General features: G+C 42.0%; 1 protein-coding gene across 3 annotated transcripts in view; it reads left to right on the forward strand.

The window, feature by feature from the left end:
• The window catches only part of NDRG4 (NDRG family member 4), a 372,584-nt gene that overhangs the window by 264,367 nt on the left and 85,836 nt on the right, over nucleotides 1-22,381 (forward strand). For all 3 annotated transcript variants that reach the window (XM_030203589.1, XM_030203590.1, XM_030203591.1), the window contains 2 exons: nucleotides 4,043-4,099; nucleotides 9,264-9,367. In XM_030203589.1, coding sequence (XP_030059449.1) covers nucleotides 4,043-4,099; nucleotides 9,264-9,367 — 161 coding nt within the window. The remainder of the gene's footprint in view (nucleotides 1-4,042; nucleotides 4,100-9,263; nucleotides 9,368-22,381) is intronic.

The following is a 22,381-nucleotide window of genomic DNA, read 5'->3' on the forward strand; positions in this document are numbered from 1 at the left end:
AGTCAGATACATATACCGGAATAGCCACCAATAGAATCTGGTCTTCTTTCCAACCACCAACCCATGACACAGTAAAACATTGCCTCCTAAAATATTCAAACTCACAATTCATACTGGATCCTTGTCCTAGTTACCTTATGAAGGAAGCTCTTAATATATTCATCAATCTACTTCAGCAGCATATCTCCTTCCTACTATTCCACGGCACTTTCCCTGATAATAAAAATTCTATTATCCTAACACCAATACAAAAAAACAATTCAATTACCATAACTGATGTAACAAACTACAGACCAGTAGCCTCCATTCCTTTGATGCTAAAGGTAATGGAAGGAATAGTAGCAGCACAGACTATCTTTCACATTTCTCCCTACTACACAAATCACCACAATGGGTTTCAGATCAAGCTATAGCACTGAGACTGTCCTTACTACCCTAGTATCAAATCTCAGAAAAGAAATTAGCATAGGGTCTAAGATCTTAATAGCAGTTTGATATGTCTAGTGCATTTGATGTAGATCATAATATCCTACTAAACATACTAGACAACTTTGGTATATGTGGCACAGTCCACAAATGGTTTCAAGGAGTCCTGAAATCAAGATCTTACAAAGTGAAAATGAAAGGAACCTTATCCTTTCCTTGGTCACCGGACTGTGGTGTCCCTCAGGGCTCTCCATTATCATCCATTCTGTTTAATGTAATGATGTCACCACTAGGTAACAGACTAGAAACAGCAGGATTCAAAACATTCATATATTCTGACGATGTTACCTTATACATTACCTTCAAAAAGAACATTCAAGACATATTACAAAAGGCAAAACTTGGCTTAAATTTGATGGAAACCTGGGTCTCAGAATCCAAACTCTAAAGCTAAATAAATAAAAAAGTAAATTCATGGTCATTACCAACCTATTTGACCAAAATGACTACAACAGTTTCACAATTGACAACACTTCATTCCCCATGGACAATAATCTGAAAATTCTAGGTATTATTATAGACAAACATATTGGTACAATCATTAACATTATCCTAATTCAATTATTGTAATGCCATATATGCTGGCTATAAAGAGTACCTGTTGAAAAAAACTCCAAACAGCTCAAACACCTCAGCCAGGTTTATATACAAAATCTCTCGTTTTGAAACTTGATCAAATTACACTGGCTTCCCATCAAAGCGAGAATCACTTTCAAATTATGTACCTTTATCTTTCAAATCCTAAATGGCACAGCTCCAGACTATATGGTACTATTAATAAACTTAGCTCAAAGAAACACTAAATATGAGGCAAGAAACTGTCAGACTACACCTCCCAAATTGCAAAAAAAATGATCTACAAAACTGTCCACTCTCAGATTTCACTTACCTAGGAACCAAATGGTGGAGCTCCTTACTACCCAAAATTAGAAATATACAGGAATATACTAGATTCCGAAAAAATCCTAAAATCATTCCTATTCAAACAAACCCTCACAAAGAACAACCATATCTCAAACAATTAATTATTACCTGAATTGGTTATTACTCTATTTGCCATTAACTTTCTCTTTGCTTCATGTACAATTTCTCATTCTTAATAGATTTTTTAAATGTTAAACTTCCATAGCTATCCCAGTATGTTTATGATACTGTATTGTAAAATTGGATTCTTACAACAAATTACTTTCTTATGCATTATTCTTTGTTATGTATCCTATACTGTTTATTGTAAGTTACATTGAACTCAGACTTATTTGAGATAATGTGGGATATAAATGTCACAAATAAATAAATAAAATTAACATTTTCTATTAAAATTTCTCATTTAAAAATGCTCCCCACTGAATAGTGATGGTCAGTTCTTTCGGTTCTAAACTCTTCAGTTTAAATATCCACCTTTGTTCAAAATGAATTCCCCACCCCCTGTCCCCCTCCCCTTGGATTCTCCTTCACCATATCTCTCTATATAAAACGCACCTCCAACGTTCTAATGAGGCCACACTTCTCTCAACGTTCTAAAAATGTCATGTTCCAGATCAGTTTCTCACCATGAGTGTCTGCCCCGCCCACGTGTCAAATGTGATGACGTCAAGGGTGGAGCAAAGACACTGAAGGAATTCCATCACGAAACTGTTGCTATGCAATAAACCGTGACTCAGACGCCTGAAAGTTCAAAACCACCCCCCCCCCAAGTCTCTGACATGGAGCCGATGCTCTCCCCCTTCCACCACCACTCATGTCGTCGCTGCTGCTGCCGCCGCTCCCCCCTCTCCGAACGCACCCCCACCCAACTGACCTGCCCAAACAGAAAAAGCAAGCAGCCAGCAGGCATTGGCTGTAAACTGAAGCAGCACCTCCTCCTATAGCCGGGTACAACAATTCTCCAGCAAAATACCCAGACAACATAGCCAACACGAGTTAAAGAACAGAAACGGAACTCCAGAAGGAGAACCCTCCGAGACAAAAACCCGCCCCCCCCAACCCCCCCCCCCCCCCAAAATGAAATGACTCAAGGACAGGACAAAGAGGGAGGGCACCGGCGGGGGGAACCAAAAGAGCACTGGGTCAGACTCCAACGCAGCCGTCAATCAAACCTATGAGATGCCTCAGAAGAATAATGCACAGGAGTCGAAGTGAGCCACGCAACTCCACACTAAGCAAGGAAGCCCTTTGGTTACTCTCTGTTTCCACTCCAATATGCAGCTGTCATTTCTGTACAATCAGAAACAAGCAAACATAGGAGCTGCTGCAAGCCCTTTGGTAAATCTCTGTTTCCACTCCAATACGCAACCGTCATTGCTGTACACTCACAAACAACCAAACCTAGGAGATGCTGCTTCTAAAGAGGGGGGACTCAGACAGACCCTGTAACTGGGAGGAAGGGAGGGGGCACCCTGCAACTGGAAAAAAGGGAGGGAGAGTGTGAGGGGGTGGGACCCCCCTGCAACTGGGAGGGAGGGGGACCCCCCTGCAAATAGGAGGGAGAGGGGACCCCTGAAACTAGGAGACAGACCAGGGGAGGAAAAGACCCTGGAAATGGGAGGGAGGGGACACCCTGTCACATACTCTCATTAGCACACACACAATCACACCCAGTCTCACTCTCTCTCGCTCACACACACACACACACACACACACTCACACATTCACTCTCTATCACACAGACACTCTCACATACACTCTCACAACACACGCACACACACTCTCTGTGTTACACAGACACAGTCATAGTCGCTCACAGTTTCACACCACCAACACCCCCTCCTGTGAGTCACAAACCCATACACAATTACTGTCTCACACACATACTAATGCAAACTACAACTTTAAAAGCCTTGCACACACCTTGCACAATCTCAGACTGAGAAACAAGAAGTATGAACCCCACTACAATCACCCCTCACCACCATTGCAAATCAACACTATCCCTCTCCCTCCTCCGACATTCAGACACACACAATCACTCACACACCTACACAGATACTCGCCCCACCCTCTCACTTACACTCAACTCTCTCACTCACTCTGTGACACACACACACATTATCTGTAAAACAACAATTACATTCAAAAGTGGGGGTGAGGTTCTCAAATACAACTCATTTTACAAAATTATATTACACATACCAACAAAAAAAAACATTAAAGAAAAAAATACAATTTGAAACATTAATCACAGGAACTGATCACCTTGCTAGCGCCCGTTTCATTCGTTTCGGAAACGGGCCATTTTTACTAGTCAATTGTAAATCATTGAATTCATTATTAGCTGATATGCAATTGGTGACCATCAGAGCTTCTAATTTTTTATGAGCATGGTAAAACGATGCTCATTACTACTAGCCAGGTAACTTCCGATTCTGCTGGAGTTCACTGCCAGGCCGCCCCAGCACTATCTAGATAGTACCTGGGCTGTCATAGGTAATTTTCAGTGGCGTTATCCAGATAATGCCCGCTGCAAATCTATAGCTGGCCCCTGGTGAGCAGTACAGCTAATTTGTGTTCTACTGGTGTTGGCACTAGATAGTAACAATTATTTCCTTTCTGTCCACAGTTATCAGGCCTAACAAGCTCTTTACCTGAAACGGTCTTATCTCACCTGTTTAGTCAGGTAAGTGGTACAGTATTACATACATATGGTTGGGGTTACCATATGACTCCAGAAGGGGGGCAGACTCAAGAAAAATGTCAGGAAGTATTTTTTCACGGAGAGAGTGGTGTATGCTTGGAATGCCCTCCCACGGGAGGTGGTGGCGATGAAAACAGTAACGGAATTCAAAAATGTGTGGGATAAACATAAAAGAATCCTGTTCGGAAGGAAGGGATCCTCAGAAGCTTAGCCGAGATTGGGTGGCAGAGCCAGTGGGGGGAGGCGGGGCTGGTGGTTGGGAGGTGGGCCTTGTTCTGGGCAGACTTCTATGGTCTGTGCCCTGAAAATGGCAGAAACAAATCAAGGTCAGGTATACACATAAAGTAGCACATATGAGTTTAAATTGTTGGGCAGACTAGATGGACCGTGCAGGTCTTTTTCTGCCGTCATCTACTATGTTACTATGTAGAAAAAGGAGGACAGTTTGAGCCAGTCTGGGTTTTATTTCCATTGCTTTCAATGGAAGCAAAACCCGGACTAGATCATGTGTCCTTTTTTTGGAGCCACATGGTAACCCTATGTTTGGTTAGTAATCATGCAGTATTATATTCACATATACCTTAAATATAACTCAGCAGAAGCAGATTTATTGTGGTTTCATAGACAGAGAAATGAACTATTGCTTCTGTCTTCCTAGAAGATGTGGTCTGCAGCCTGGGGGTTGTTTAGACTCTCTGCTATTAATGGTGTACAACCATCCCATGCACTTAATACCTCATTTATATCATTGAATCAGATGTATTGTGTGTGTGTGTGTATGATATTCAGCCAGAAAGATCTTCAGACTCTTTTCTTAGCATTGGTTCTTGGGAGAATGGTTTATTTTAACTCTATCAGGGGCTATTGGCAGTCAGGTTAAAGTGCTCCCAGGTGCTACAAAGCACATGCTTGATTAGAAGGGAAAATTGCATAGATCATATTACACCTATTCTCCAGGGTCTGCATTGATTCCCAGGGAGCAGAGAATTCATTTACGAATTAAGGGGTCCTTTTACTAAGCTGCATTAAAAGGGGGCCTGCGCTAGCATCAGTGCATGTTTTTGACACACTCTGAGGCTCCCTTTTACTGCAGCGGGTAAAAGACTGTCTTTTTTGGTCAAAAAGAAATAACCATGCGGTAAGTGAACCAGTTGCCGCACGGCCATTTTTTTTGGGGGGGGGGGGAGCGCTTACCGCCTTTCATTGAGGTGGTGGTAAGGGCTTCCGCGCTAACAGAGCATTATGTGTTGCTGCCCGATTACCGCTGGGTAAGCACCAGAAATGGCGTGTGCAGGTGGTGGGAACTATCGCTGGCCTCCTGCAGAAACCCGTCGGTAGTTCTGGAATAGTGAGCAGTAAGCCCGCATTGGGCTTACCAGGGGCATAGCCAGACAGCAGATTTTGGGTGGGCCTAGGCAAGAAGTGGGTGGGCACCAAATGTTCTCTTCCCCACCCCCACATCAAAAAAATATCTCAACTAGTGGGAAAATGCTTATCTCCAGTCTCCACCTTGGTAGTCTGCAGCAGACATGTGCTGAAAACTGAGCATGCGAAGGTGCCAGTATTGTGGAGAGCAGCGTTTTCATTACCATGTGCTACTGTTGGATGGGCCTGAGCCCTAAGTGGGTGGGCCCTGGCCCACCCAGGCCCACCTGTGGCTACGCCACTGGGGCTTACCGACGTTTAGTAAAAGGGCTTTTAAGTGATTGTTTTCAGTTGTCTGCATCAAGGTATCAGACAGTTATTCTTGCGTTATGCACCACTTTGATCCACAATGGAGGCTCTACTGGAAGTACCATCTTTTCCAAATGTAATACTAGATGATATACACTCTCTTGTTTTGCACCAGCAATATGGAGCTTAGTTCTATTTGAGATCAGCCAGGAATTTAACAATCTTAGGGTCAATATTCAAAGTGATTTAACTGGGCAGGAGAGGTTTCTGCCAGATTAAACCAAGCTAAACAAGCCATCCTTGATATACGCTGCAATAGAATTAGATGATGACCAGATAATATTGGCTGTATCCTTAGACTTAGCTTCAGCTTTTGACTTGATTGATCATCAATTCCTTTTAAGTAAGTTCAGATCTATTGATGTTTGTTGATTTAACTGGGCAAGAACCTCTCCTGCCCTCTTAAACCATTCTGAATATCTATCCCTGAATGTATATGGGAAGGGTAACACTATTTTGTAATAACCAATGCGTTATGTTTTGCTGCTACTACTAATTATCATTTCACAGCATATATAAGAGACAGTTCTTGCTCCACAGATCTTAATCTAGTCAAGAAAACATACATGACATACATGACAAACAAGAGATTCTAGAAGAATGTATGTGCAGATGACAGAAAACTATTTAAATGTGTTAAATTGCATGCAGATTGCAAGTCATTGCTGAAGGACCTTGGGATCCTGGAAGGCTGGGCATTCAAATGGCAGATGAAATTTAATGTGGACAAAGGCAAAGTGATGCACATTGGGAAGAATAACCTATAGCTACATGATGCTAGGTTTTACTTTGAGAGTCACTACTGCGGAAAAGGATTTAGGTGTCATTGTGGACAATGCATTGAAACTTCTGCTCAGTGTGCAACGACGGCTAAAAAAAAAAGCAATCAAAATGTTAGGAATAATTAGGAAAGGCATAGAGAGTAAAACAAAGAATATCATAATGCCTCTGTATCGCCCCGTGGTGTTCATCAAATAGCCAACCTCTTTTAAGCTTCAATTTTTTTAACTGACTGTAGGACATTACCTACTTGGATATGTTATGATGTAGTTGAATCCACTGTTTATTGTTTATTAAAACACTTAAGGGTCTTTTTACCAAATGACGGTAAAAGATGGCCTTTGGTGGTATAAAAGTGTGGTTTTTTTTGAAAGGGGCAGAAAATGGCCGTGGGTTAATTTAAAAATTGCAGCACAGCCATTTACTGCTGGAGCCCTTACCCCCTGTGGTAGGGCCAATTTGCCATGCACAAACCCGACAGTAGCTCTACTGCTGGGTGATATAAGTGCCCTTTACTATACCGCCTTTACTACAAAAAGAAGTCAAGGTGGCTTCCTTCTGAAAGCTGGCCTTGTAGATCATTGATATGTAAGTAATGCTGTACTGTGGAGCTGTGGACAATTAAGCTAGTGACAACCGAACTGAACTTTTCCTCAGACCGTTTGTAGTGATCTGTTGGTTCTGTTTTGCAGATAAGAGCAGTTTTTAGGCAGTTCTATCAGATTTTTCTTGGTCTTCTTGTTAATGCCTTGACTTCAACAGTTCCATGTAACTTCCTTTTTTAACAGGGTTTCTAACAGTTGAAATTGCTAGATGGAGCCATTTAGAGATGTTTTTGTTGCCTAAGAGTAAATTGTCTTTATTTTCAAATGCTCAGACATCTGTTCACAGGAACCCATGGTTGTTCAAAGTAGAACAACAATTACAAGCTGAGAGGTCATAAAGGCATCTAGATGCCTATGTTGAACCATAGAATTATCTTCACTTGACTAAGTGGAGGCCTAATGAGTCAGTAAACATTTTGGGCCTCATTAATGACTTTAAAAACATTTGTAATGATTCAACTGGAAGGTTGTCTAGACTTTTGCACCTGCCACATTTACTTTGGTAGCACTTTAGAAATGTTAAATAGTAATTTTCGGTCTATTAAAATCAGCAAATTAATAGTAATTATACATGTGAAACACAACCCTATAACCTAGGCACCAGCATTTATGTTCCCTTTGCACACATACTTGCGAAAGTGCCTGTGACGTGCACACAACTTACACCGGGGAGGGTCTTTGGGTGGGGGAGGGTGGTGTTTGTGGTGGGGGGGGGGGGTTCATTTTCAACCAAAACTGAAGCTTGGCCAAACCCAGATTTTGGGCCAGTTTTAATCCTGAAACCGAAATTAGATCAACCTCTACTTTGGACAGGGGTCTTCAACATAATCAGACACCTGCTTGATATAGTTGCTGGTCAGTCTTCACATGATTTGATTATTTGTAATGCAGATGTTAATGATGATAAAGCATCCTTTTCTATAAGGAAGACAAGTGTTTCAGACAGAGATTCCCTTGATCGGTACTTGCAGACTCAGTCAGAAGGCATTCAACAGTGGTATTGCAGCCTGACCTAAACTGAAGGAACATTATATCAGGCTGAACACTCCACTACCTGCCATTGCAGCTCTTGAATGCCTTTTTAGCTGTGCTGGTTTAATAATGACCCACAATCACACTTGTATGAATGACAGTCATTTTCAGAATTGGATTGAATTTTAAAGCAATAAAATTGGTATAAAAAAGTTAACAGTATTTGCATTAATTGTGGTCTCAGTACTTTTATTCAGAAAGTATTACAATAGTCAATTACTTTTTTACTTTAATTTAATTAAAATTATTTGTTTATTTCCCTGTATGTTTACTTAAAGTAAAAATAAATGCGTGTCTTAATACTTAAGTATTTTGAACTAGTACTTTGAACAACATTGGTGTTCACTTAGGGATTTATTGAAATGTACAATCTGACCAGAGATTTCTAAACTTTCGATCACAACTGTATGTGTATCAAGATGTCCATCTAAAAGTTATATAATCATTTTTTTTTAAATTTGGGGCTATGAATGCATATGTTTAACTCTGACATTAACAAAGGGAACAGAAGAACAGGAACCCTTGCAAACACACAGATGGGCCAAACACAGCTAAGGTGTCAAAAGAGTAATGGAAGCTAGATGATGTACAAAATATCAGAAGTTTATGAAAACATCCAATGACTCGAGTCATGTTTCAGCCACAAAGGCCTGCTTCAGGAGTCTTCTGTAGGATGTTACTAAATGCACTAGCTTTCCAAATATAACCACCAGTAATATCGTGCCAAGTCATTGGATATTTTAATAAACTTCTGATATCTTGTACATCATCTGACTTCCATTACTGTTTTGTCACCTTTGCTGTGTTTGGCTTAACTCTGACATTAACCTCATAAATTGTTTTGGATGTCTACCGCATGTTTTTTTTCATCCTTCCACAGATATTCTTTCTCATAATATCCTTCAGTATCTGACTGACCAGCCTTTTAAAGTTCTCAGATTCTCTTTGACACACACACAGTGTATTTCATTTTCTAATGTTTTTCTTTAATACAGGAAGAGCTGATGAATAACACAGAGTTGGTACAGAGCTACCGGCAGCAGATTGGAAGTGTTGTGAATCAATTCAATCTGCAGCTCTTTTGGAACTTGTACAACAGGTAATCCTGTCCCTATCACCTCTAACCCCCCTGCCCCCTGATTCTATAAAGGTCATCCAGATTTGGGCATGGATCCCAGATTGGTGCCCAAAATAATTAGTTAATGGGCTCCAATGATTTAATTATTGGTGTTAAGCACTTAATTGGCACTAATTATGATTTGGGCACCAATCTAGGTACGTGCTATTCCTTAGCGTTTGCTGTAGACCATTCCAAATGAGTGAGAATTATGCCCTCCTACCAGCAGATGGGGAGACCGAGAAACTACTAAAGACTTTCATATATTAACCCCTGTGCAGTCCTGCCCCTTTCAGTATTTTCTCAGTCTCCTCAGCAGATGGTTGGTAGGTCTGAGCAGTCCTGTCCCTTACGCCTGTTGGGTGTTCATGATCAATTCTTGGTTTTCAGAACAGACTTTGATGGACATTTCCATTGCAGCTGCACTACCAGATTTAATTTACAAATAGAAATAAAAAAGGGGTGCAGCTTTGGTGTCTCAGAGCCTGTGTGTAGGCCCTGGCCCTTTGTGCCCTGGGAGTGTACAGTCCGTGCTGCGGGATCGTGAGGAGGAGGCTCCTGTGGTGGGCACCTTGCTGAAGGGCTCCCGCAATCCGCCTAAGATGTTCCCCTTTAGTGATGACCTCAAGGAGTTAGTGGACACTCAGTGGCAGTGACCTGAGGCTCTCTTATGCACGGCTAGATCTGTGGCTTGCCTCTATCAGGTTCCAGGGCCGGAGCGCTTTCGCTTGCCGACGGTAGACTCTTGCTACTACTTATCATTTCTATAGCACTATAAGATGTACGCAGTGCTGTACACTTGAACATGATGAAACATTTAGTCTCTCCAGACCATTCCCGAACCCTCCCCATTGTGCATCCTTTTGCCGTGTTCTGCGTTGGTCTCCACTGGTGGGGTGGGGGGGGGGCAATTCTGGACACCAGTGGAATCTCTCTTTAGGTGCTACAATTCCCCCCCAAAAAAGAGACCAAGATAGCCAAAAGAGAAGGACATAATCAAACGAAAAGATGCTCTTAGGGCCAAGCCATCTGCTGGGAACAACCAGATTCTGGTATGAGCCTGGGGTCCAGGTAACGTTCTCTTTACAGACAGGCTATGGAGTTTATTTTTCTTTGTTTCCCTGTGGACTATTCATTCATAGGGCCCTGTTGTTCTGTTGCCACCATCTTAGCTTTGTCAATAGAAATACTGACGGGGGCAGGACTGCACAGGGGTTAATATATGCAAGTCTTTAATAGTTTCTCAATCTCCCCATCTGCTGGTAGGAGGACATAATACCCACTCGTTGGGAATGGTCTGGAGAGACTAAAAGAAATTTAGCAGGTAAGTTCAATTTTTCCTTCTGCAACAATGGGTGCCTAAACTAGACTGCATGTAACTCAAAAGGGGCGTGGCCATGGGAGAGGCATGGATGGGTCAGGGGCATTTGCAAAAGATGTGCCCAGTGTTACAGAATAGCATGGATCTGTGCCCAATTTGCGCACCAGGACTTACTCCAGATTTCAGCTGGCATAAGTCTTCACATTCAAAGTTGAGTGCCAAATTCGGGGCTCAAATTTGAGTACCAAATTCAGCACTCAATGCTGTTCTATAGAGTATTCATCCAGGAGTGCCCTTTTATAGAACAGCATTGAGAACCCAGACAGCGGGCTTGCTCCCATTATTTTCAAACCGAGAACAACATAGCAAAGTCTCACTTCTTTTCAGATTTGCCTGGCTCTCTATCATTGGCTTTAAGGGTTGAGTCCTCTTAGGTTTCAGTTCCTCCAGGTTAGGATTTTTTTAAGGATGCAAGAATTCAGCATGCAGAGGTAATGACAGCAAACCTCTTGTGCAGGTAGATAGTTAGCTATTTAATTGCAATCATTTGGTGAGATTTCTTTTTTAGGGACTGGTCTGTTAGTTCAGCAGACCTGCAGCAGAGGGGCAGACACTGCTTCTGTGGTCAGAACTGGCTCTGCAGTCTTTGTGGACTCTTCAAGTTACACTTGCTTTTGGTCCTTCTATTAGCCTTGTGGCACAGCTATAAATATTCAAAATCCTAGTCCTCTATTTATTAACAGGTTAACGTGCAATAATGCATATTAAAGCATGTTAATTTCAGCTAAACGCGTGGGAGTTTTTTTTGCATGTATAAGCCAGAATATGTGCATAAAAAGACTCTTATAAAGTTACCCCCACATGTAGAAGTATGCATAATAAGAATACTGTGCGTTACTTTTATGCAAATCTAGTGCAGGCGTGTTCAGGGGCAAATGTTGGACAACCTATGTGTGGGTGGAGTCACCATTTATATGTATTCTCTATAAAATCCACATATAGATTTATACCTGCCCTTGCACAGGAGTTGTGATGTTCAAGTTCATTTTATAAAATATGCATGCAGAGAATATAAGCATATATTTACACCTCTTTCAGAGCAGCTATAAATTTGTGCTCTGCTGTGGGTCATTGTATGAGCCAGATTTACAGAGGTACGGATGGCATTCAGTGGCATTCACTCCCAGTCCTTGAGGGCCACCAGTGGGTCAAAGTTTTAGGATATTCTTTTTTTCCCTATTAATTATTCAATAATATATTACAAACTGGCACAATAAATAAGGTCATGGGCAAAGAGTACTGCAGTTAAATAATCATGGTCTAGACACCTCCCATCAAAGACCACAACAGGGCCAGTGCAAACATATTGGGCATCCTAGACGAGCCTTCAACCTAATGCAATGCCCCCCCCCCCCCAAGTCAGTTAATTTTCAGGTATCTAGACGGTTGATGCTTTTTCTCCGAGATTTTGATCATTTTTTTTCAAGGGTTTTTTTTCTTTTTTAAACATTACAATTGTATAATGAGTCAAATTCCCAATTCAATGAACACAAATCAACTTACAATATCAAAGTCCCTTCCTGCTCCCCATCCCCTTCTCCCTTTGCAGTAAGCATTAGTTAGTGTAAATACCAAATCCCTAGGGTTCACTAAAGATCCTGGTCAAATGTCTCTTAACCCATCTCATCCAGGGTGTGAGCTCTCCAGTCCTTATAAATATCCCATATCTTATGGAATTTGGCCTTGACGAATAACAGTCAATTGTGTAGAGATCTGTTTCCAGGCTGTGAAGATACAAGTCGCTAATTTGTGAAGGTCTAGGTTTAAAGTGTAGCAAGCAGCTGTCCGAAGATCCAGCTCTTTTGGACGGACATCATTTCTTATCTAAAAATGTTTTGTTGGGGTCAGATGTCCGACACACCTTTGAGCATGTAATTTTGGATTGCCGGGGTGACTTGGGGGTTACTTGTAGGGGTTCAAGGTTCCTGGTCCACAAAGCATTCATTGTAGGGAAAAAATATATTTTTCAACAGTGGGTTCATTTGGAGGGTCCCTAATCTTGGCAATGATGCAAACAATTACACTGTCAATGTGGGAAGCCAAGCAGGCGGATCGTACTCTCAAACAGAGAAGTCACATTCTGGTAATGTAGACCAGTTATATTCAGGCATTATCTCCAAGAATGAGGAGTTTGATTTTGAACAAATTGCATTCTTACATAAGTACATAAGTATTTCCATACTGGGAAAGACCAAAGGTCCATCAAGCCCAGAATCTTGTTTCGAACAGTGGCCAATCCCGGTCACAAATACCTGACAAGATCCCAAAAAAGTACAAAACATTCTATACTGCTTATCCCAGAAATAGTGGATTTTCCCCCAGTCCGTTTAATAATGGTCTATGGACTTTTTCTTTAGGAACCCGTCCAAACCTTTTTTAAACTCCACTAAGCTAACCGCCTTTACCACATTCTCTGGTAACGAATTCCAGAGTTTAATTACACATTGAGTAAAGAAATATTTTCTCTGATTCGTTTTAAATTTACTACATTGTAGCTTCATCGCATTCCCCCTAGTCCTAGTATTTTTGGAAAGCGTAAACAGACGCTGCACATCTACCCATTCCACTCCACTCATTATTTTATAGACCTCTATCATATCTCCCCTGAGCTGCCTTTTTTCCAAGCTAAAGAGCCCTAGCCGCTTTAGCCTTTCCTCATAGGGAAGTTGTCCCACCCCCTTTATCATTTCCGTCGCCCTTCTCTACACCTTTTCTAATTCCACTATATCTTTTTTGAGATACGGCGACCAGAATTGAACACAATATTCGAGGTGCGGTCGCACCATGGAGCGATAGAAAGGCATTATAACATCTTCATTTTTGTTTTCCATTCCTTTCCTAATAATACCTAACATTCTATTTGCTTTCTTAGCCGCAGCAGCACACTGAGCAGAAGGTTTCAACGTATCAACGATGACACAGATCCCTTTCTTGGTCCGTGACTCCTAACGTGGAACCTTGCATGACGTAGCTATAATTTGGGTTCCTCTTTCCCATATGTATCACTTTGCACTTGTTCACATTAAACGTCTTCTACCATTTAGACTCCCAGTCTCCCAGTATGGTAAGGTCCTCTTGTAATTTTTCACAATCCTCCCGCGATTTAACGACTTTGAATGACTTTGTGTCATCAGCAAATTTAATTATCTCACTAGTTACTCCCATCTCTAGGTCATTTATAAATATGTTAAAAAGCAGTGATCCCAGCACAGACTCCTGTGGAACCACACTAACTAACCTTCTTCATTGAGAATACTGACCTACTCTCTGTTTTATATCTTTTAACCAGTTTTTAATCCACAATAGAACACTACCTCCTATCCCATGACTCTATAATTTCCTCTGGAATCTTTCATGAGGTACTTTGTCAAACGCCTTCTAAAAATCCAGATACACAATATCAACCGGCTCACCTTTATCCACATGTTTGTTCACCCCTTCAAAGAAATGTACTAGATTGGTGAGGCAAGATTTCCCTTCACTAAATCCATGTTAACTTTGTCACATTAATCCATGCTTTTGAATATGCGCTGTAATTTTGTTTTTTATAATGGTCTATACCATTTTGCCCGGCACCGACGCCCGACTCATCGGTCTATAATTTTCTGGATCTCCTCTGGAACCTTTTTTAAAAATCGGCATTACATTTCGTAATCCGTCTGTTCATCCTGGCCAGGCGGACGATAGTACACTCCTATCACTATCCTTTTCCCTTTTACAAATGGAATTTCAATCCAAAGTGATTTCAAGAAGTGTTTTGTTTCCTGCAAAATTTTCAATCTATTTTATTCAAGGCTCTCGTTAATATACAGTGCTACCCCTCCACCAATTCAATCCACCTTATCACTACGATATAATTTGTACCCCGGTATGACAGTGTTCCACTGGTTATCCTCCTTCCACCAGCTCTCAGAGATGCCTATTATATCTAATTTTCATTTAGTGCAATGTATTCTAAATCTCCCATCTTATTTCTTAGGCTCCTGGCATTCGCATATAGACATTTGAAACTATGTTTGTTGTTCCTATTTACATCATGCTCAGTACTTGACAGTATTAATTTTCAATCTTTTCTCTGTTTTTTATTTTGATTTAAGGACACCTGATCTACTACGGTCTCTTTTGTAACCTCACTATCAGGATACCCTATCTTCCCTGTTTTGGTGATATCTTTGAAAGATACCTTATCCCAAACCATGCGCTTTTGAGCGACTGTCGGCTTTCCCCCAGTTTCTAGTTTAAAAGCTGCTCTATCTCCTTTTTAAATGCCGATGCCAGCAGCCTGGTCCCACCCCTAGAGGTTCTGGATTTGAGCTTTCTACCTAAAAGTCTAAATTTGGTTTCCAGAACCTCTCTCCCACATTTTCCTATGTCATTGGTACCCACATGCACCAAGACAGCCGACTCCTCCTCAGCACTATCTAAAATCATATCTAGGTGACACATGAGGTCTGACACTTTGCACCATGCAGGGAAGTCACCAGGCGATCTTCACGTCCATCAGCCACCCAGCTATCTATATGCCTAATGATCGAATCACCAACTACAACAGCTGTCCCTAACCCTTCCCTCCCGGGCAGCACTTGGAGATGTATCCTCGGTGCGAGAGGATAGTACACATCCCCTGGTAGGCAGGTCCTGGCTACAGGAGCACTTCCTACTTCACCAGGGTGATGCTCTCCTTCTAGGAGACCTCCCTCCTCCAAGGTAGCACAGGGGCTACCAGACTGGAGGTGGGACTTCTCTACAACATCCCTGTAGGTCTCCTTTATGTACCTCTCTGTCTCCCTCAGCTCCACCAAGTTTGCTACTCTAGCCTCAAGAGAACAGACACGTTCTCCGAGAGCTGACTCCATCTTAGTGTTTTTGAGTTTTTCAATAATTTAAAAACTTGCTACGGTATTAAGGATATTAGCCTAATATAAAAATGTCTTTTAGTTTATGTGGAGGGGTATAATTGAAAGGGACGTCCAAGTTTTGTTGAGGACGTCCTCACAAAACATCCCGATGGAGGGGAGGGGAAACCCGTATTTATAGGCTAAACTAGATCCTGCAGTGCCTGCTACAGTCTATCTGTTAATGCTGTGGTACAAAGTTTTTAAAACTAAGGGGAAAAGACTATGGAGATTAGTTGATAAAATTTGCTTTTTTATATTTTTATTTTGCCTATAACTAACCTACAAATTCCTCCTTTAAACCCCAATCTTTAAGTTCCCAAAGCACAAAGCAAAATAATGTTCACTTACCAGAGAAATGTCCTCTTCTCTCAGAACTTGTCAGAAAGAAAGTTCAGTGGGACCTTTCCTGTTTATATAGTTTTGAATCTTAGGGGCCTTTATTAAACAGGCTCTTTGAAGCTAACTCAGCAACCTACACCTTAGTTAGCACCTAATTGAGGTCGCTGGACTTGCTACCTCTCCAGCAGCCAAAGAACAGAAAATAACTGCCAGTGCCTTTTAGAACAAGAGTTTTTGGCTGTTAGGTTTCTACTTCTAGAGAAAATTTCAGTTTAAAACTGTGGGAGAGGAGATCACGTGACGTCATGACTAGGAGCGGTTGAAAAAAGTCTCCGCTCCTACTAACCTGCCCGTTAAACCCTCGAAATCGCGGAAATTGACCTGAAAACAGATCGCTGAACTCACCACCACACACAAGAAGTTAAGGTACACAATCGGCGCGAAGCATACAGAGAATCAATGGCGGCGAAGAATGTTAGAAAAGAAAGAGAAAAAACGCGAGCCGGTGAAGAAAAAATGGCGGCTCCGGCGAGCCCGACTGCGACTGCCATGAGCTCAGTGTGGGTGGCGGAAGTGGCGGCGGAGGTGACAGCCGCTATGGAACCCTTACTTGAGCGACGATTAGGGCCAATAGATAACAAAATAACGGCAGTACAAGAAAATCTAGGGCAGCTAACCAAAGAACTGATGGAATATCAACAACGGCATGGGGCCCTGGAAGACAAGGTACTCAAGATGGAGGAGGAAAACACGAAGCTCAGAACCATGGTGGAAGGCTATGAAGAGAAGCTTGAAGATCTTGAGAACCGTTCCCGCAGAAATAACTTAAGATTTGTGGGACTGCCTGAAGCATTAGAAACAACAAATTTGCGAGTGTTTTTAGAAAAATGGCTGTCAGAACAACTACAACTCCCAGAAGACCTTGGAGCCCTTCAGGTAGAGAGAGCGCATCGAGTAGGGCCTAAAAGTGCAGAAGCAACACGCCCGAGAGTGGTAATTTGCCGCATCTTAAATTTTGCACACAAAGAAGCAATACTACAAGCTTTGCGGAAAGAACAAGAACTGCACTATGGGAATAAGAAGATTTTATGCTTTCAAGACTATTCTGCATCAGTGGCGATGCAGAGAAGGAAATTTTCTCCCATATGCTCAAAACTCTATGAAAAGAAAATTCGATTTGCACTCCAGTATCCAGCCAAATTAAGAGTCACTTACCAGGCGGCCACGCAAGTGTATAATACAGTTGAGCAAGCGCAAGCATTTTTGAACTCTGTTGAACTTCGATAACTGGGAGGCCATATGCAGGAACTATAGATATATCATGGAAGACGGATAGAAGAAGGTAAATCACAACAGGCGTTGGATTATAAAGATTTAAGTGAATCTGAAGGATCTCAGAATCCAGAATGAGGATTTAGAATTGTTGGATTGGCAAGAGAGGCAAAATCTGGAGAAAAATCTTAGGAGAACACGAAGAATAACCAAACCCTCCGGACTTTATGTTGGATTGCATTTTGAAAGATAGGCCGGAATAATTGAACAAAATGCTATTGAGGATTGAGATAAATGTACAAGAGACCTGCAACAAAGTTATATTGTAGAACTGGGATAATCTGCTAGAAAGCCCTGGATGATCGCAATGTAACAAGGCTGGAGAAAGACCCAGAAGTGTCATTAAGGAGAGGCGCAGAGGAGCCAGCTTCTGGTTTGGAGGGACATTTGGAAACTTTGAAAGGAGAGTTTTCTTTTCTTTTCTCCTTTCTTTCCTCTTTCTCTCGTTTCTATTTGAAGTTGTTACTGATGTTAACAGAATTAAGTTGATATGTTAAGCGCATATATGAGAAAGATATACTGGAGGGGGGAGGGGGGAAAGAAGAGTATATACATGCCTCCTAGATTGTAAGAGGGAGAGGGTAGGAGGCGTTATACGTGATGGTCTTATGTCGAGACCTAGACTCCGTAGAAGGGAAGTTGGGATTAAAGGGGGTAGAGGAATGTAGAAGGGGAGCAGCGGGAGGGAATAGGGGACGGGGAGGAAGGGAGACCTGGGAGAGACGATTAATTAGACCTAATAAGGATTACATATGGCTTAGGATGGAAAGGGAGGAGGGGTGGGGGCTGGGACACCCCTTATCCTTGAATAAGTGGTATACATATCAGAAACAGGGAACATATATGTTATGGGACCTCTAAAAGTAGTTACATGGAATGTGGGAGGGATCTCGTCCCCTATAAAACGCTCTAAAATCCTGCAACACTTGCAAAGACACAAAGTTGATATAGCCATGCTACAAGAAACCCACTTATCGACAGGGGAACATGCCAAACTTCGAACTTGGTGGGTGGGGGAATGTGTATCTGCAGCAGCACAGGGGAAGAAAGGAGGGGTCGCCATCTTGTTCCGAAAGGGAATAGCAGACAAAGTTAAAGTGCATTTTACTGATCCTGGGGGTAGATTCATACTATGTGAGGCTCATATCCAACGCCAGATGGTGCTGTTTGGTAATGTATATGCCCCGAACCAATATGAGAGGAAGTTTTACAAGATGATCACCTCGAAATTATTAACAAATAATTCGTTACCTATAATAACAGGGGGGGATTTTAATATGGTAATGGACCCATTGATGGATTGTACGGGAATAAGGAGACAAGAGCTTAATCAGACATCCAGAGGGCTGCCTAATCTTTGCCGACAGGTGGGACTGGTAGATGTATGGAGGATATTAAATCCACAGGGGAAAGACTACACACACCTTTCGCGGGCGCACAGCACACAGGCACGAATTGATTATCTGTTGATCTCAGAACAGATGTTTAGTTCAGTGACGAAGTCGGTTATAGGAGCAGCTGTGATATCTGATCACGCCTGGGTGGAGATGATTTGGGCGCCCAAAGAGGAGAAGGGAGGGGAAAAGAGATGGGTTTTTCCTGCAGAGCTATACCGAGATCAGAGTTTTAAGGCTGTTATACAGCAGAGTTGGCAAGACTATAAACAACATAATGTCATACATGCGGAAAATCCAGTTTTGTATTGGGAGGCGGCTAAGGCAGTATTTCGAGGAGAGATTATCAGCTACACAGCACATAAACGCAAAACTCAGAATAGAGAGATATTGAGACTAAGTCAATTAGTGTGTAAAGCTCGGAGGAGGTATGGTCAACAGGCCTCCACCGAGAATAGACAGCATTTAATGCTTTTACAGACGAAATTAAATGAAATACTTCATTATAAAGCTGCGAAATCGCAAACATATTACAAATATCAGTTATATAAGCATGGAAACAAGTGCGGTCGTTTAATGGCGCGCTTGATTGCAGCTAAACAGGGCAAAGCTAGGATCTTGACTATGAAGAAGGGACAGGGAGAACAAATTCATACGGATAAGGAAATAAGTGAGAATTTCTACCAATATTACAAACGGCTATATGAGGCCCCACCTGATGATGGCCTAGAGGGTGGTTCATATCTAGATCAGATCAGATTGCCAAAATTATCTCCCCAAGAAGGGCAATGGCTTAACACACTTATCACGCCAGATGAGGTGTATCTGGCGATTAACCAAAGTGAACTGCTTAAAACGCCGGGAGTAGATGGGTACCGAGCGGAATTTTATAAAATCATGGGAGAAGAAATAACAGAACCCTTGGCCGCAATGTTTAACACTCTAATAGAGAAGGAAAGGATGCCTCCGGATCTAAATACAGCTTGTATTATAGTAATTCCAAAAAAAGGGAAGGATCCGGAGCTAGCTGAGTCATATAGACCTATTTCGCTCCTGAATTATGAAGTGAAATTGATGGCTAAGATTTTAGCAAACCGATTAGCAAGATTCTTGCCGAAACTTATACATGACTCCCAAGTGGGGTTTGTGAGGGGACGGAAAATTACGAGGAATGTCCGCAAAGTCCTGGCATCATTAGAGGCCAGAAATCGAGGAAAGAAACAGTCTTTGTTAATAAGCTTTGATGCTGAAAAAGCCTTTGACAAAGTAAAATGGAAGTTTCTATACGCGGTTCTTCAGAAATATGGAATCACGGATAGATTTTTGTCAGGGATAAAAGCTTTATATGCAGAACCGAAGGCCAGAATATCAGTCAATGGAATAACAACTAGAGATTTTGAAATAAATCGGGGAACTAGACAAGGTTGCCCTCTATCGCCTCTATTATTTGTCTTAACTTTGGACCCTTTGCTGAGAGACATTGAGGAGCAACAGGCGGTAGCGGGGATATCAATAGGGGGAGAGGTCTTTAAGGCGGCAGCATTTGCCGATGATATTTTGGTTCACTTATCAGATCCCCAGAACTCTCTGGAGGCTTTGCTGGAGATCTTCTCCGAATATGGAGATTATGCGGGCCTTAGTTTAAATTTAGAGAAGTCAGAGGCTCTGGCCTCTTCGGAGGAAGTATGGCAACAGTGGAGAGGCGAGTTTCCCTTGAGGAAAGCACAAACTTTTTTCAAATATTTAGGAATACTGATGCCCATAAATCCAGCAAGGCTGTATGACCTTAATATCAATAGGCTGCTGCAGGAAACTCAGAAGGTGTTACAAGGATGGCTGGATCTACCACTATCAATGCTAGGTAGAGTGAATTTGATTAAAATGGTGTTATTTCCTAGGTGGCTTTATGTAATGCAAACCATCCCGATGTGGCTTAGAAGAAAAGACTTACAGAATTTCTATAAATTAGCATCAAAGTTTTGCTGGAGGGGCAAAAAACCAAGAATTCGCTTCGCGACCTTAGTAGGTACTTGGAGTCGAGGAGGGGTGGGTATGCCAGATCTAGAACTATATAACCAGGCATGCCAATTGCGCTATCTGGGAGATTGGTGCTTGGACACACAACGATACACCCCCACTGTGCTGGAGGCGGCACTCTGGGAACCTTATCAATTATTCTCACTCTTACATCACAAAGCAGGGGATTTACCAGAAGGGCTCAGTAAGTGTGTGCTGTTGCGACCGCTCAGGGAGATGTGGAAAGTACTTATACGACACCTAGGGGGAGACCCTAAAGTAACAGATCTATTAACCATACGTGGAAACTGTGAATTCTTACCAGGCTTGTCGAGCCGATACTTTGTAGCTTGGGCAAAGAAGGGGATTTCCAATCTGGCACATCTGGCAGATGGAGGTGGGCAGCCCCTTACAGAAGAAGAAATACTGGAGAAAGTGGGTGATTCCTGGGGTAATAAATTTGCCTTAAGACAGGTGCGACATTATGTGGCCTCTCTCCCGGGAGACCCATTGAGAACTCGGATGGGGGATAGGGTAACAAATTTTTTTCACTCTTTGGGTGAAAATGAACCTACGATATCCCTGCTCCATAAAACAATATCAGGATGGCGACCCCCCAGAGATTATAGCAATTTGAAGAGCGCATGGGAAAAAGAACTAGGGACTAGAGTAGTTTCATGGGACATTACTAAATCAATAGCAAGAATACCTTTGCTAGTAGCTGATGCTCGCTTAAGAGAATGTGCCTATCGTTGTATTCACAGGGGATATATAACTGCAGTCCAATTAGCCCATATGGGAGAGAATCGGAGACCAATGTGTCTTAAATGTGGAAAAGACCTTGGCACAATGTTGCATATGTTTTGGAGATGCCCCACCTTAAAAAGATTTTGGGCACAGGTCCGAAGGTTTTGGAAGGAGCGACTGGGGCTTCGGATTTTGGGGACAGCGGAGCAGTTGATTTTGGACATCCCCGGGGCCTTCAGAGGGCAAAATAAATTTGAAACAATATTGCTCAGAAAGATGAGTTTACTAGCCAGGAAATGTATTTTACAGTCCTGGACAAGCAAAGATCCTCCAGCATATTGGCACTGGAGGAATCAATTGCACCAGATGGCTTCTTGGGAGACTAGGGAATCCCGGCTCTCAAAGAACAAGAGAGTCACGTTCTTGGCTGTTTGGGGGCCTTATCTGAAAAATCTAAGCCAGAGAGGTCGAAGTTTGCTCTTAAATGAAGGATAATCCATAGATTACAATGAATAACTCCCAGGTCGCGAGGGGGGTGGGAGGAAGGGAGGGAGAGGGAGGGGAAGGATAAATGGGATAAGAGCAATAAAATAAAGGCTGTATCATAACATGTATAAATGCCATAAGTTTATTGACAAATGGTTGTATAATCAGTTTGAGATATGTTAAAGGTTAACTGCAGAGCCTTGTATGGCTTTGATTATATTTGTTGCAAATCTAATAAAAATCGTTTAAATATAAAACTGTGGGAGAAGGGCTGTACCTGGTATGGCAACTAGTTAATAAAGCTTGCTTTTCTCTCTCTCTCTTTTATTTTATTCCCCCCTTAATACTAAATTAGGTCCTGCTTGCTTTTCCCTCTCTCTCTCTTATTCCCCCTTAATACTAA

The sequence above is a fragment of the Microcaecilia unicolor genome, chromosome 5, assembly GCF_901765095.1.
Source record: "Microcaecilia unicolor chromosome 5, aMicUni1.1, whole genome shotgun sequence".
In the NCBI taxonomy this organism is placed as follows: Eukaryota; Metazoa; Chordata; class Amphibia; order Gymnophiona; family Siphonopidae; genus Microcaecilia; species Microcaecilia unicolor.